General features: G+C 37.3%; 1 protein-coding gene across 1 annotated transcript in view; it reads right to left on the bottom strand.

Moving 5' to 3' along the window:
• The window catches only part of CACNA2D3 (calcium voltage-gated channel auxiliary subunit alpha2delta 3), a gene marked incomplete at both ends in the record, with an annotated part of 457,978 nt that overhangs the window by 157,509 nt on the left and 283,244 nt on the right, over nt 1-17,225 (bottom strand). Inside the window, 2 exons of the mRNA XM_082321351.1 lie at nt 3,898-4,031; nt 10,983-11,061. Of these exons, the coding sequence (XP_082177477.1) occupies nt 3,898-4,031; nt 10,983-11,061 (213 nt within the window). The remainder of the gene's footprint in view (nt 1-3,897; nt 4,032-10,982; nt 11,062-17,225) is intronic.

The following is a 17,225-nucleotide window of genomic DNA, read 5'->3' as shown; positions in this document are numbered from 1 at the left end:
CCACTGTCCAAGCTAGCCCCTGCAGCACCTCTGGGCTATACAGCTGACCATGAACGTGTAGCAAGACAACCTCTTCTCCTATTAGACTCCACAATCAAGAATCATCTGCCTGCCCCATCACTCTTGACAGCCCAAACACCCTTTCCCATAGAACTGCACAGATCCAACAAAGCTTACTCACTTCTAGTGCATATCAAACTGCTGACTAGAGAAGTACAAACAGAAAAGAGACCAAGCCTAGGAAAAGGTGTGAATTTGGGATCAGAGGACTCTGAATCGGAAGACTAGACACTGGCTGGCATACATCACATACTTCAATCCCAACATTTTAGCCTAAAGGTATTGGCAGCTACTAGCCTGTTACAGGACTAGCACTCCAACTATTGTGAAGCTGACTTTAGAATTAGCTAAAGACTGTTAGTCTGAAGTGAATGACTAACCCAAGTACAATGAGCAATCAGCCCAGTTCCCCACAGATCTAAGTTCAAATGATTTCAGACACCTGTTAAGTTTCTCTGAGAGTCAGTGACACCGCTTAAGATTACATCACTCCTAGGTCAAAAGACCTTTTTTTGAAAGAAATGAGGCTTTGAGCCACTGATAATAATGTTTCCAACATGAAATCCTGTTGAAGGGAAGAAGCGCAAAGACTTTTCGGATGGAGGGTAACTAAAACTGGCCCTAGGAGCTGGCTGGTTACCTCTTCAGAAAGGCCAGAAACACTGGGGGGAGAACAGAGTCTAGGGGCAGAAAAAGGGAAGGCAGTTCAGCTGCTCGCGAAGCGAGGAGTCACCCAGAGAGGCCTAGTCTCCGTTGCGTTATAATCCCTTCGGCTGTCAGAGGGCGTGATCCTGAGAGTGCCAAAGGCAACACAGACCTGACATACATACAGGTTCCTCCATTAGGCATTTTCTGCATATGGTATCTTGCCAGGGATTTCCAGTGCTATAAATGCTGTACTTTTTTTTCTAACAGTAAGTGAAGCACCTCGGAGTGTCAAAGCTAGGCTGAAGAGGCTGCTGCATGAACATTTTGCAGACATCCTCTTACAGGAAAGGTGAACAGACGCAGGAATTAGATGCCTTGTTTTAGTAACATTTAGCAAAATTCTTCTGGGAATGTTCCTAAATGGTATCAAACACTTAAATGACCTAACTTCTGGCTTTCACAGATGACTTTGTCCTGGACAAATATTGGATAAGAACAGGCTGGGGTATCAGGGGAAACATTTTGTATCCTAAGACTATTCCTGTCCAGCTTCATTTTGTCTGGATCCTCGTATGTTCCAGCCTAATTTTGCTTGCTCAGAAACAGCACAGCTGGCCAATTAGCTCTGATACTTGGTGAGAAGGGAATGGGGAAGCACACTCCATGCTGTTAGGGCGCAGTGACACTGATTACAACCATGTACGTATAGCCCTGAGAATCTGGCCGTGGCTATCCTGACACAGCTGGGTGATGAGAACATTTAAGCTGCCTGGAAATACACTACTATTTCTAACCAGGCAAGGTCCAGGCAGCAGCCACGGAGGAGCAGGGACACAAACTAACTGTGCAAATCAACAAGTTATGGGAAGGAGAGGATTATTTAGATGGCACTGCCAATGTCAAGACACCAGAGACGTCCAGAGAATCTGTCTCTGAAAATAGCGCTCAGGCAGCTTTAGCTGAGACAGAAGCACATCTGGTTTGTTACAAGGTTCCCTTCGTTGCTATTTCCAGACTTTCGTATGTGACTACCCTAATTTATCCTGTTCCTTTGTCTATGTGTTTTTTTGAGGGGAGGGAGGGAGGAGAAAGGTAGTTTGCAACTAAGCAGATCACAGTACTGTATTTTTAAATCCTTTCTTATAGCATCCAACCCCTTAGGGTCCCGATTGGAGTTTTCAGACACTTAAAAAATATGTGTGTGCATGTAAGTATGTATATGAATGCGTGTGTGTATATATATACACATATATATGTGTGTGTATAGTGACATTAATTAGCCTTAGTGAAGAGAGTGAGAAAAGAAGAGAAAGAGAAGAATCTGGAAGTATTTTATTTTGATTGTAGTAAACCAGTTTTGTTAGGATTTAAACAGTTCCTTTATTCAAAAATGTAACAGCTCCACTGTTGTTTATTTTCCTGTTTTCTCAAGATTCCTTCTCTACGCTCCCTCTAGTGTTCTTAAATTCACTTGCATTTACTCACCCCTGCTGTATTCACTTAGTATTTCACACAACATTAAGTTGTTCATTTTCCTTAGCCTTTCCATAACCTACAGAAGAATCACTAAAAGTTAGACTAACTTTTCTGAGTATTTTTCTGCCTGCAATGATTGAAGAAATACAGATTAACAGACGAAAGAGAGAGTGTAAAATTAATTCTGAAACAGCATTTTGTACTTTGTTGGTGGGTAAAGGAGAAAGGTTGAGAAAGGAGGAAGATTTTGTTTGCAACACTTTTAATGCAAGATTCATAGGCAAAGGACAAGGAGGAGAGTTGGACTACAACACCACTTACATAGATCTCTTCCTGCTACTCTCTCTAGCAAATACAAAAACTCCCTTCAACATACATACACACTGATTACTTCAAGCATATAAAAGCAAGAAGTGAATAAGAGCTAGGTTTTCCTATAAAAGCAAGAAGTGAATAAGAGCTAGGTTTTCCTAGTCATCTCCCCATTTCATGGGATGCCCCGAAGGGACAGCGATAACAGTTAGTTTCCGTCTGTCTCATCCTTATGTTTCAATAAAAGAAGAGAACCAAGGGGAGACTGGACTAATATGTTCTTTAAGAAAAGGAAACAGAGATAAGTGAATTCCCTCCAAAGCAATATTTCCAAGCAACTTTTTGTTTCTCCATCATAACTGCATTTTGAGTATTTACTTCACATTACTCTACCCGTGGCCACAACTGAAGAATAGAAAAGACCTAAGGAGATGTGAAAATGAAGCAAACTCTATTCCCAGGGTGAGTTTTTTCCTAGAATATTTTTGTATTGATTTAAAACTAAACCTTCTAGAAGCATTACGGACTCAAAATGAAAACAAACAAAAAAACCTCCCAAATATTAAAGTGAATCTGATGAGATTCTCCCGCCTTTCCCCATCTTCATGAAAGTAAAAATTGAAAACAAAAAGAAACAAACAGCTTTGCCACTAGTCATCTGTGATCTTCTACTCATTATATTGAATACTTGGCATCACTTGCACTAAATGACAGTTATTTGCTACAAACGGATAATATACAAACCAAAATATTTTAATTGGATCAAAAGAAACATAATAAGAAAATAGATAAAAAGCTATTTCAGACCAACCCATGAAAATGAACAACCTTTATCTGCAAATACAATGATTTACCACAAATGACACAGAAGTATCATGAGCGCTCAGTCACTGCATAACAGAAAGTTCTGCTTCAACTCTACTGTTTCACAAGGATGTCAAATTAAAATTGGATATTTATGACAATTTTGTTAGCATATCACCCATTCAATCCACTTTAAAAGGCAGAATCTTCTCATTATTCTTCCCCAAGACATCACAGTTGTCCCCCTGATGTTGACCCACCTTTATATACTAAAAATACTGATTCTTGTCAGTCTATTTTTGATTACTAAAAGAAATGTACATTTGGAGGTCATAAATTTTAAAATTATGCTGTTACTCATGTTTGTTTCATTATTTTCTATGTAATTTACAACGTATAAATACCTGCTAAAGCTCAGTAATCTTGAATTATTTACTTGTAACATAAAGATATCAAGTCCTGATTCTTACACGGAATTGGCACGTTCCAGCAACAGAAATCAGATGCACAATTAGTGTTTCTATCACAACCGTTTTACTTCTAATTCCTCATTATATGCACTAAGCCTATATTAAATGCTTTATCATGCAGACTTACAGTGCTGTCGATATATGCTTCAGTCCATACTACATCATGCTCTTGGTCAATAACCTTTGGTCGGCTAAGAACATGGAGATATTCCATGACGTTCTCTTGAACATCAGCTAAAGTAGAGATCTGAGTAAAAAACCCTGTGAAAACACACAATTCCAAGTTATAAACCAGACAGAACAAATTAAGGAAGACTGCAACAAGGAGTAGGACTGGTTTTATTTCTGTGATGTTTTCTGCTTGTTTATTTCCAAAGAAGAAATGCAAAAAACGAACATTTCATAAGCAGCAGCCTCAAACAGTAATAACTGGTGAAAACAGAAGGCTGTGAAACGTTTGGCCAGTCTTGAAGGACTGTGTTCCCAATATTGCTATGAACCACTGCACTGCCTGTCCTAAACTCTCTATTTCCAGAAACCTTTTGTTGTTTAATGGTAAAGAAGTTTGTTTTTTTTTTTTAAATGCTGCATACTTTAAAAGTTAGAACTGGTATTAACTTTGTCCAACAATGTCTCATCCCGTTTGTTGAGTTTCAACATTACAGATTAGAACTACAGTCACAAAACAGAAGTTGCACATGCTCTAAAATTCTCATCCTTATAGAATGTGACTAAACATCAGAGAATAGCAACATGTTATTTACAAATGGCAGGTCGCAGAAAATGTGGACTACAGCTAGAATTGCTTGGCTTAGTGATCACAGCTTTGTTAATTCTTTAAAACATCTCCTACAACCTGACAGCGTTGAGAACCGCAGAGGCTACAGCTATTTGAGCTGTCACCACTTCCTTTTCAGTGCTTAGATGTCAAGTATCTTTATACATCACAAACTTGGCATCTGGAGCCCCCATCATGCAAGGGTGACGAAGGACTGACAAATTTCAAGGCTACAGTTTCACCAGGCCTTATTTAAATGCATCACTTCCCCTTCATATACTTTCCTTCTCTTTAATGAGAAAAGACCAATATGGAATTTTCATGAAAGAGGCCTTGCTACAATTTTAGTCTTTTGACAAGATCACAACTTTTGTGGCACTGGAATATTAAGCTTCAGCAGAAAACATGGCAGCTGCAAAGAACTTTTGAGCTGTGTTTATTGCCAATTTTGGTAAGATTGCAAGGGCACTCTGTAGTCTGAATGTTAGAACTTTCTGATTCAATACACCTGCCAATAATTCATGCATTACAAAACTGATGTTTCTATATACATTTCCTCTATGTATGAATTAAGACACAGTGTAAGAACAGATTTTATAGCAGAGATCTATAAAATGAAAGAAGTCATAGTAGTAGCTTAATGCATATTTTTTTACTGAATAAGAAAAAGCAGTGGTGGTGTTTGTTTGTTTGTTTGTTTTTTTAAACTAATTTGATTATACTATGATCTCAAATATTCCTAGTAGAGTATTCATACTCATATTATAGTATTCATACTGTTCAAATATTCAATATTCTGCTTAAGGAATTTTATTTATCTGATCTTTTATTTTTTTCTATTAAGTCCAGTACTGTGTGAGGACATTAACTGACTACTACATATACTATCAAGGTTTAACTCTTGCTTCAAAACAGGGCTACTTTTTGTCTAAGGTTCTGAAAGCTTTTTCAGCCGTAGAGTAAAATGATTGACATAGGTTTAATTAGGAAATCTGTACTTGAGAAAGCAGAATTCCATGTATATGGTGAAAAAAAAAAAGAAAATTATAGTGTACTTTCACAACGTATTGGATTAGAACACTTATGGGAAAAAGCAATGTGTACATTACTCTTTCTGAAATGCTGCCTGCTCCAATTTTGGGACCGCTAAGTCTCCCAAGTCAAAGTATGGATTTCTCCCTCCCATGAGTAATAAGGGACACTTCACTATCTGGTCCTTTTAATTTGGCTGAAGTGTCAATACATAGTCAAAATATGATTATTTGCCAATATGAGCTATTCACATAGAGAGCCTCATAAATCATATATATACATGTATGTATGTATGTATACACACTGTGGTTTATAATGCTTTTAATCAAGGATTCAAAATACTTGAGAACTGTGTGGATCACTCATTTTACAGGTGATGACCTGCATTTTTCCAAAGCAGTTCAGAGTGCCTGAATTTTGGCATGTGTCATTTCAGAAAGCTTAAGACAGAACCAATATTCAGAGGCCATATTCAGCACTGTTCAAATGTTTCATGCATGTTATGCCAGTACTTGCGCTTCTCTTACAACAGTGTGCAAAATTACTGGTGCTTGCACTGAGTAGTGTACAGTGAACAGTAGGACAATGCCTGCACTTAAACACTTTAAAAATATATAAAAGCATATTAAATAATGCCTGAAAAGTCAGAGAAGACTAACTACTTGAAAAAATTTGTATTGTATCTAAGCTGATAGAAAGGTCTTTTTTAATCAAGCAGGATTTTCTTACCCATACAGGTTGAAATCACAATTAGTTAACACTTTTTAATGTCATACTTCATTAAAATCAAAACCTTAAAGACTCATTTAAAGACTCATTTAAGAAGCTCCTGGATGTCTATGCCTGGAAAATCCTTTAATCACAGCCTATACATTACCTTTGAGATAAAGAATACCTTGCTGTAAAATGAGTTCTGATTGCCTCCTGAAATGTTTTTATGTCAGGTTTTCAAGTGAAAAAATTTAGCTAGATTACTGAAACAAAAAGAAAAAAAAAAAAAAGAAACAGAAAACAGAACCCAATCTGAAAGAATTCAGTGTTGTGCCATACAGGTTTATACATGTTACAAGACACTGACCATGCTGAATATTTTCTTTTTCTTTTCTTTTCTTCTTTTCCTTCATTTAGAAGAGATCCATCTGGACCAGGTACAGCCAACATGAGCAGAGACACCTACTTGAGCACTTATTTGTAACTATTCTTCATATGGGTGTGTATTACATCAGGTATTTCTCTTTGTAGTATTTCTGAGAATGCGTGCTGTCATATCACAACTGACACAGAACTCTCCAGGCAGCACGCTACAGACGAAGTATTTATTTGTTGTTGTAGTATTTGCAAACTGTATCTCTAAACTGCACAATAGAGAAAACAGTTTTTAGCCTCATTTCCTAAGACTAAGAGAGAGAGTGAGTAAGTCTGAATCAATTTCATATAAACTTAGAACAGAAATAAAGGTCTCAAAGACAAGTGAAATTTGTGACTACCCCGAGATTGAAAGAAGTGACATTGAGCATCCTGCTCGGAAGCAGCCAGACGGTAAATCAGCACATGCATACTGGCATGTGTGCAGTTGCAGGCTAGCCATGCAGTGCTCCTTCCCAGTGAATATGACGGCTAAAGAAGTCAAGGTCAGCAAGTGGAAGAGAAAGGGATTAGTGTGAAAAAAGCCTATTTTTTTAATCATATCTGTGTTTCACAGATTTATTCACATATCAGTATGCAACAGATGAAAAGTTGAAAGAAAGAGTGTGTTAGAGACTTTATTCCTTTTAATCAGGTTGCTTCAAATAACTGAGATTAGTGAAATGTAAAAATTGCTGCTGAAGATATGCAAAAGACAAGACTTAGATGAAGATGGTGTCATAAGACACAACCATATGCATTCTCTCTAGGTTTTTTATAATGTGATCTCAGGAGTGGGTTTCATTTGTAATTTCTGGGAAGAGTTCCTTTCTTGCATTGAAGATTTTGTCCGGTTTATTGCCTTATAAATATGGTTTGTGCTTTTGTAGCTCACATTAGAAAAACCTACAGTGATTTTACGGTTCCCATAACTCATGTAGTATGAACAGTTACCTATCTTCTGTGACCTTATGGTTCATCTATTTACTTTGTTTCTACAAAAAGTTGTTTTCCTTAAGTTTTAGCTTTCTTTACAACAAAGTGAAAGGAACTGCAAAAGCTACGTGAATGATATTTCCCATATTTTCAATGCTTGTTCTAATATTTATTTTTTAATCTTCTCCTAATGGGAAAACTCTACCAAAAGTTACTATATTATGGCTAGGGACAGCATTAGGTAACATCCTCTTAGTTCATTTTCACTGTATATTTAGACTTTTTGATGATTCATGTGTTAGTAGCTATGCATAACAAATGTCGAACCTCACAGGAATTAGCTTCCTACACTGCTAAATTTATCTCTCTTATCTAGACATCAGAGGTACCCCATGGATTTAAAAACCTTGCTCTTCCTATACCAAGGTTTAATCATCAGATAAAGACACGCTCTGAGGTTCTTGAGCACAGCTGCTGAGGCCATGTAAGCAATAGCAGCAAACCCCTCCCTAAATTTTAGCATTCTAACACCTGCTTCTCAGCTCCCTGCTGTGTGAATTATGCCACCTTAGAGCCCCTTGCAGTCAGAGCTACTTTTTTTTCCTCCCCAGCAGGAAAAAATTCATGAAGGAAATGGGTAAGATTTGGTAATGACAAGCATGAGATATGTATAATAAAGTGGTTAAAGACAGACACTTATGCTCTGCAAGCGGGCTGCCTTTCCATATTACGCAGTCCTTGCAACGTTTTTGGGTGGCTTGTTTTTCTCTAAAATGTCTGCCGTTAGACTGGTAACTTTTCAAAATGCCTCCAAATGGATTTTTACATGGAGTGCAGTACTTTTCGTTTTCTGGACAGTGTGCAGAATAGATGCAATATTCTTGCAACTAGTAAAATATCAGAATTAAAAAATCCTCTTTGGGTCGGGACTAAGGAGGGAATTCATTGTTTCACTGCAGCTGTAAAACTCCCATGGAGCATACCCCTGCCCCCCCACCTACGAGGCCTCTCGAGCAGGTGAACAGTGTCTGTAACTGGCTGCCTGCCACCCCCCACAAAAGCCCGCAGCGCAGGAGGTGCTGGGGTCGTGCTAATAATGGGACTGGATGTGACGGGGGCTTCCTGTGTGCAGCTCTCCTCTGCTCATACAATACTCTATAAACTGCTACAGCTGGGGCACAATTCGCCTCAGGGCCGATCTGTCCTCTGCTGGCAGTTAGAGAGGCGCACGCAGACCTCCGCTATGCAAAGCGTTTTTCTCTACATTGCTTTCTCAGCCTCTGCTCCTTTGCAGTGATGAATCCTCTCCTTTGTCCATTTTACAATATGCCGACCACAGTGATGATCCGTAATAAAAATTTAAAAAAATAATAATCATTAAAACAGAAGCTGTCAAATTACTAATGCAATAGAGAATTTTACTGAAAAAAAAGTTTAATCCTGGCTGTTCTGTCAGTAAGTAATGCATTAACTCCTCTCTTTTATCTTTACAGCTTACTTTAAAATCTGGCACATGCACGCTAAGCACGAGGAAACTTTTACCTTTGTTCACTTCAGAATCTCAGTAAATCTTTATTCTTTTCCTTTACGTGCACTTGCTTATGATACAGAAGAGTAAACCACTGCAAATTTCACAAACTGCTCTAGAGGGACTTTGGGGTTCTTGAATGTTTTAATGTATTTAAAATGGTTTGGTGTTTTGCTTCATTAAGCCAACTCCCTCTAGATATGCCCTACTTATACATAAAAATGTAACAGAAAAACATGCTTGGGGTTTTTCAAGGTTTCAGCATCAGGATCTAGAAGCTAAAGAAGTTTTGCAAGGTGGTATGAATTTCCCCTGTGACCCATTTGGAAGGAAAGGACTGCTGTCCACAGTCCAGTCAACCGGAAACTCTGCAAACAGCCTTCATCTATGTTGTGCTTCCAAGGGGAAAATCACTGCAAGGAAAATTGATTTGAGGGTCATTGACCCTCAGTGACAACAACATACTTTGACCCACCCATGCAAGTAGTACCCCGCAGTCCAGCCATTCAGCCAATCTTTAGCCGGGCTTCACTACGCTCCTCATCTGTTGTGCTGTAGTCTTTCATTTCACTAAAAGAAAATGGACGAGCCATAGCTGAAAACTGTAAGAAAAAGATCTAAATCCATACTGTCTTACATCAGGACTTACGCTGTTTCCAATTGTGATTTTCAAAGCTATGAAAAAGTATTTAATTACTGATTAGAGGTAGGAGATTTTTGCATTGTAAGCTATCAGAAAGCAGGTATTGTAACTATTAAACTGAGAGAAAAAAATTATAGAAGAAACAGACATTAAGCTGTTTAGTTGATTCATGTGAGTAAGATTCTGACTCAAAGCAACATGGCTCTGAAAAGAACAAAGTAGTCCTGAAGAATGACAAAGGTGACCACTTTTCCCCTTCTGGGAATAAGGAAGACATGGACCAGATGATCTACTAAGGCAGTCTCTATTGCCTGGTCCTAATTTCTGAGTTGCTGTACTTAGATCTTTATGAATCTGTAGAGCTGGGCTAAAAAGCTAAAAGATTTTGTTGATTAAATTGTCTTCAAAAAGATGCTTCAAAGGATTCTTATACTATTATTTAAACTAAATTATGGTGTACTATTAGCTGATTAAGACAAGACTTCAAACTAAGTAATTTCCATCAGCTGGACATAACGGTAGTTAAAGAAATAATGACTAAATGGATAGCACCTGATGCAATTCATCATAATGTAATGTGGCACAACAGAAAAAAGAACTTTTTTTTTTTTTCCCCCAAGAGGAAAGGAAAAGGAAAACCTGAAGATTAATTAGGGTTTGGGTTTTTTTTCTGAATCATTCTTCTTTAGTCAATCTTTTTACTGTAGCATCTCAGCATCTTACATGTTTTAATGCTCCTTCCTTAAAGAATATAAAACTGTTTTTTCAATTACACTGTCAGTTCCTCAAGGGACAGGATGTCTGGTGTTTTACATACCGTGCCTAACTCAACAGGACTTGTACCCAATGTTCTTAGGAACCACACTAACTCTGACTGAGTAAAAACAGCTACAATAGAACAAATGCTTTGAAAGCGAAGTTTGTTCTCTGAACAAAAATTTAAGATCACATATTTTAAGAAAAAAAAAATTCAAATTGTTTTTTGTTTCTCTTTTTCTTTTTAAATTTTATGCTACAAGATAAATAAGTGTTTTCCTTTCCTGGAAAAAAACAACCCATCCTCTCTGATTAGTTGTCAGTGACACCGTATCTGTAGAAGGGTCAGATATGCGGGAAGGCTCAGTAATAGGGTTTTGAAAACAAGGCTTTCACAGTTGAAGGTTAACTAACCTTTGTTAGCACAGGCCATCCACTTCAGGTTATCAGCAAAAGCAGCTTCTCTTCCAATCAGATAGGTAAAAATACGAACCTGAAAGGACAATGCAAAAGATCAAGTCAACTAATACTGCATTTAAAACTTATACAGACATGTAATTCATATGGAGAGACCCTTTTTAAGAAAGTATCGCTGGTTAAACAGCGCAGTAGGTTTAAAAAAAAAAAAAAAAATCTCTGCCAGTAATGTCTTCATACGAAAACGTGGCTTTTGTTCTATGTAACAGAACGGCTGATCTCTTTGGGTGTTTTTAATAGCTGACATTTAACTAAAGTTATGGTTAAATGGTTAAAGTGTAAGTGAGAATAAACTAAAACCACTGGGGTACCAGGCAAAACGGTATGTTTCAGACAAATCTGTTCTGCACTTACGAATTCAGAAAATTGCTATGGTGTGGAGGAAGAGGCCCTTAATTAGCAAGTACTTCTGCACATAAAGGATCTGAAACACCAGGGAAGCAAATTCCCCTCAGTTTTCAAGGTTCATATGACACAGCATCTTTGTCAACTTAGAGACAGGTACCCACAGGTGGCACTTGTGCTACCAACTGATAAACAGCAGAATCACGTGCAGGGTTGCCACATTTCCCATACAGAAATATCTGTGCAAAAAGCTGTGCAGCTGGTCTATGCGTATGCATGAACAGACACACACACAGAGACCTTCGTCCAGAAATCCTAGAAAATTGCCGCTTTCCTTAAAATTCTGCCCAGATAAAAATTCTTGGCAGAGAAGAAGGGCATACTTTGGAAACGTTGGATGCAGGGGCTTGGACAAGATGATCTTCAAAGGTCCCTTCCAATCTAAATGATTCTATGACATTAGCAATATTTTACACAAGAGATTAAAAATTTGACTGATTTTCTAATGAAATAACTTGTTCTACATTTTGTGGATTTTGAAGATAAAACAAATAGATGAAGTTAGGACTGGAAATTGACAATCTGTAGCTGCAAACATGGGGCCATCATTATGTATTAGAAGAAAGAAAATTATGAACTCCGTATTGTAACACTAAAAATTATAACTAAACCCCACATCAGATCCTTTTATCTTTTTATCAGTATACTTAATAGAATCATCATTATCCAAACTTTTCTACAGAAACTCTGTTATCATCATTAAAAAGCTGTACACAACAAAATATTCCCTGGAACATTTTGTTCAATAGCTGATTGGGTCTCACATTCACAAAATAGACTCGCTTAAATTATACAGAAAGCTAATTACACAGAAAGAAATGTCAGATGTGAGAAGTTTATGGAGACCTCTAATTTAATTAATTTGCAATTAAAAAAATAATCAAAGCATTGAATTTCTCAGTTTTTTCAATTAGCACTTTTTTCTCACTCACAGTGAGACAAAAGAAATTATTTGTAGACTATACCAACTTTATATTAAGTTCCCATAGGTTTTTTTCATAGAAGAAGCTTTAAAATGTCTTTGGAAGTTTCCCTCTTTGCTGTCAGTTGTGATACTATATTCCCTCACTGCCCTTTTGTCCATTTTCTTAATGGCCAGATCCTGTTTCTCGGCATACATGGTGTTTTGCATTATTATCATGCCTAGAGACCAGATTTCAAACACAAAACTTCTCCCAGTCTTTCAAACACAAAACGTACATAGAACTCAATCATGATTTATATCGTTTAAAAAGTATACACACTGATTGTGTAGTGTTGTTAATTAGTTTGAATCAAACAGTATGCATAATCCTACTCTAAGACTAAAGAGCACAGCATTAAACAAAAGAATGGTACTTTTATGCTTTGTTGATGGCTACGAAAAGCATTAATAAAGAAAATCTTTATTCTCTAAACATATGTGAAAGGGCACAGTGATATTTATATCCTCAAAATACAGCATAAATCACTGTCACGGTTACTCTTCCTGAAAATGATGCTCGACTATAGCCTATGATGAGACTGAAGACATCTGAGAGATTTCTATTTAATGATCTGCTTTAATCTATAAAGAATCAAACTACATTGTGTTCCTAATAAAAGGAGACCAGCCTTATCTAACAGGATGAGCAGCAAGCACGATAATAGGCGTAGACAGCAAACTAACTGCATGAAACCTACAAAAAATAAAATTTCAACAAATTGGTATCAGAGATCATCACGAGGAACGGGCTGCCTCTGTGACACTGTTGCAAGGATTTTAATGATTTTAGAGAAGTAGAGAGCTAGCACTGAAGATGAGTGATCGGAGTTTATTAAGTGCTGCTTTCCTTCCCTATCCCAATGAGTTGTGTAGTTTTCTCTATGCAGTTTTCACGATGCATGTTATATAAATGTTTACCAGAGTCAACATGAAGTATAAAATCTTTTATAAAATGAAATATAAGGTAAACGATAGTTTTAAAATACCTTTTCTATACCGCTCATTAGTTAATACAATGACTTACTATTCCTAGTAGCTTCATGAGAAAATAACTATGTAAGGTCACAGGAAGGTATTTTAGTTAAAAATAATGCCACTGATACATTACAGTTTTTCTGTTACATTGACCTTAAAGATACATTAATAGGTATTATGAATATTGTTTAATACTCTATTCAGAATAGCGAGAAAAATCCTCAAAATCGGCTCTGATGGCAAACAATTCTGATTGCAGCTCTACTTCTAAAAATTTCATTTGATCAGTTCATTGAACCCACCAGTGTAAAGTTAATTCACTGTGAGCTTGCAGTGGAAAACACTCATGAGTGCCTAACCATTCACTTTAGAAATAATTCTGCAGAACAAATGCTTGCCATATTATTCTCTGTTTTCAGAGGTCACAGCAATGACTTGGGTAATAAACTACTAGAATTGAAACTTGCCTGAATAAGTCTACATTCTAAATCCCATTTTTCAAAACAAACTTGGATCTACATACCTTTTATACTAGTTTTACTATTCTGGACAGGTATTTTACGTAAAAATAATTCTGGATGTGCTGGTACCGTCCATGGTATAATACCAATAAACAGGGACAAAGTTACTGTGGTCATATACCTGTTTTCTGCATCTCCATAAAAATACAACCAAGTTAATATTATAGAAGTGCTATATTAATTTAGCAGGATGAGTTCAAATTACTTCAACTTCTGCACATGGACAAGACCTATGCAGTGATGGGCTACGTATGCTGCAAAACAGGACACGCTGCGTCACCGTTACCACTGAAATTGTCATCATAAATTGACTGGACATTAGGTACCAGATTTAATATCCATCCATATTCTCAGATACGATGCAAGATGAATGCTGTTAGGTAAAACCTGTTAATGGTGACCACCAAATTTCCTTCTTCGTACATCTGAAGTAACTGAATGGAAATTTTGTCAGAGCAGTTCTGCTCTGCAAAATGATTGCATGAAATGTCTATTTTATTCAAACAATCCAGATATAGCACTAATATCGTATAGTCTACTAACAAATATATATAGTACTGAGGCATATGATTGAAATCTCTATAATTTACAGTAAATGAGGAAGTATAAAGTGTGTCTCATTCTGTGGTTTGTATTGGACCTTGAAGAAAACACCACAATAGAAACTATGAGCTTTAATAAGAATATAGACTATATACATCCATATACACTGATACACCTATATCTGTATCTTATGGTACAACACTTAGTGGTAGGACACTGAAAATTCTTTCAAATCCATATGAAGAGAACATTTTAGTCAAGGCAGACTGAATAAATTCAAAGTTGTTATGGGCCAGTCCCAGAAGACCCAGTAACAACATTTACATAGTCTACATATGCTCTGGCTAACTGAGTATAAGCCCAATGAGAAAAATACCTTTCAATATCCATGCGCTGCGACTGAATCAAGAGACCATTTTTATCTGAGAAGGAATCTGCATCAGAGGGTGTAAGCACCTCTCTGGCAAAAAACATATGACAGAAAGAGAACCCTTCAGTTCTGGATACTTTTGAAAGCTTTGTAAGATATTTGAGAGAGATACCTGAATCAAAATATTTTCAATGTCTGACCTGTAAAATATGATAGCAACTATATTAAGGCTTAACACGAACTGTTAGCTGGGGAGAAAGGAAATATTCCCAGGCAGAAGCACTACTTTCGAATTGTTATATCCTATCTACAAAAAAGAAAATTGTAGATGTTGTCAGATTCACTGAATGCAAAGCAAAGCTTACTCCAAGAGCAAAAACTATAATCTCTGGAACTACATTTGCTATTCCTGCACAGTATATAGCTCCTACAGACGTGCCATTTTTTTAAGCCAACGTCCACAGAAAACGGAGAGCTCCACAGTAACATTACAGAAACTGAAAGGACAGTGGAACTAGAATCTTTAATAGAGCTTGTGACTTTCTCACTTCGCATTTTTCTACATTTTTCTAAGGCGGGTGTTGAACGGCAAAGAGTACCATTTGAGATTGATGTATTTTAATTATCTTTAAAACAGCAGCTGTAGAAACCTCCCATATATTACCTTGTTATTAGGTCTCATTCCTGAACCCGAAGGATCACCGCTGGGAAAGAGCACTCCATTCAGTGACTATTCTTACTAAAAGATTGCTGCATAAGCTCACATGATTCTGAACTGTAGAATCCTATTCATATTAAGCAACAGACTAATTTCAACAGTGCATTTTATGACGGTCAGCTTCTACGTGCGAGATTGTGGATTCTGGTCCAAACCACTAGTCCATAGCGAGCTAGTGAGAAGCAGCACAACATGTCAACAGTTGTCACAAGTTGTGTTGGTAACTACTCCCACATACAGAGCAGAATTAAATATTAAGGCATTGAACCACCAAGCTCAGTAGCTCAGACAAAACTGAACACAAATCTTACACTGAGTAAAATACTGAAATCAACAGTAGATATTTAACTGCATATGTTATCATTATTTTTAACTTGCTTTCTCTGTGGTTTTCCAGTCTCTGTTTTACACTCTTGTTGCCTTACCTACGCACAGATCATGATTTGGATTACACAGGTGGTTTGCTCTTTCTTCTTTGTTGCATCCCCTCAATGTTTTAAAAATAAGAGAGTATTATTAAGTAAGTTTCTTGCTTTTACAGTTAGGGAATATTCTGAAGTTTGAACCTTTAAACTCTGGACAGACGGCTTATATAAAATCTCAGAGATGCATACACTCAACCACTAGTGAGGAAACCTAAGAATGATGATTTAAATGACAGCTATTTCAGTGCTAACCACTTCATCTGAAATATCCACTTAACAGTTTCATCCATTATGCATGGGCTAAGCTGCAGTCCCTGAACTGTCCTCACCTCTCAAACTTCATTTAACTAGCAGCACAGCGAAGAGAATGGGGACCTTCTTCTATCTATGTTAAGCAAGACGAGTCAATCTGCAAGATTCTACACACTGGAACTGTGAAGTCATATCTTCATGCCAAACAGCTGGTAAAATAGTATTTCCAGAAACTTAAAATACAGTGTGGGAGGGGAAACGGGACTTCTGCTTGCAGCTGCCAGTGCAGACCTCTGTTTGCAGCTGCAAACTATTTCACAGACACCTTCAGCAAAATAGTCTTTCCTTTCTGGCTCAGCAAGAAATAAAAATAGTCCTGTGGCAGGAGCTATGGAATTTAAGTTATAACTGAGATATAGGGATGAAATTCAAGTTCCCATAGTTATAAGTTATGGTGGTCAAGGCATGCCCCAGCTAGTCTCTGCATAGATGAGCGAATGGGCTGATTGGGAGCAACAGAGCAATGTGAGACTAAGTGATTGCCTGAACTCTTAAGTAGCCTCACCACAAAGAGCTGGCTTAATTGTTACAGGAGCTCTCAAGGTGGGATTTGGGACAGCCCTGGAGGTTTTCCCAGGCAACTCATGCTATGGCTAGACTACCCGATAGGCACTATTTGTATACTTCAAAGTGTTAATTAGCGACTTGGTTGGAGAATCTGGCCATCCCAGAGACTTCTTCAGGCAATTCCTGCTGTAGAATTGACCAAACTGTACAGAGAAAAGATATTTGCACAGTATCATCGTAGAAAGCCTGAGGAACAGTCACATAAGAGAGTCTTTTGAACATACTCAATATAGTTAGGAAATGTTTTGTACATAATTTAAGGTAATAAATAGCAATGAATCATCCCTGTGCTGGAGTAGGGATATACAACCACGGGCCAGCTGGAAATAAAGATTCAGCAGAACGGCAATTCAGAGCATCTCACTCAACACAGCTGAAGA

This window comes from Platalea leucorodia (assembly GCF_965183815.1).
Source record: "Platalea leucorodia genome assembly, chromosome: 9".
NCBI lineage: Eukaryota > Metazoa > Chordata > Aves > Pelecaniformes > Threskiornithidae > Platalea > Platalea leucorodia.
Note: the sequence above shows the minus strand (reverse complement) of the source record. Positions and strands in the feature narration are given on the sequence as shown.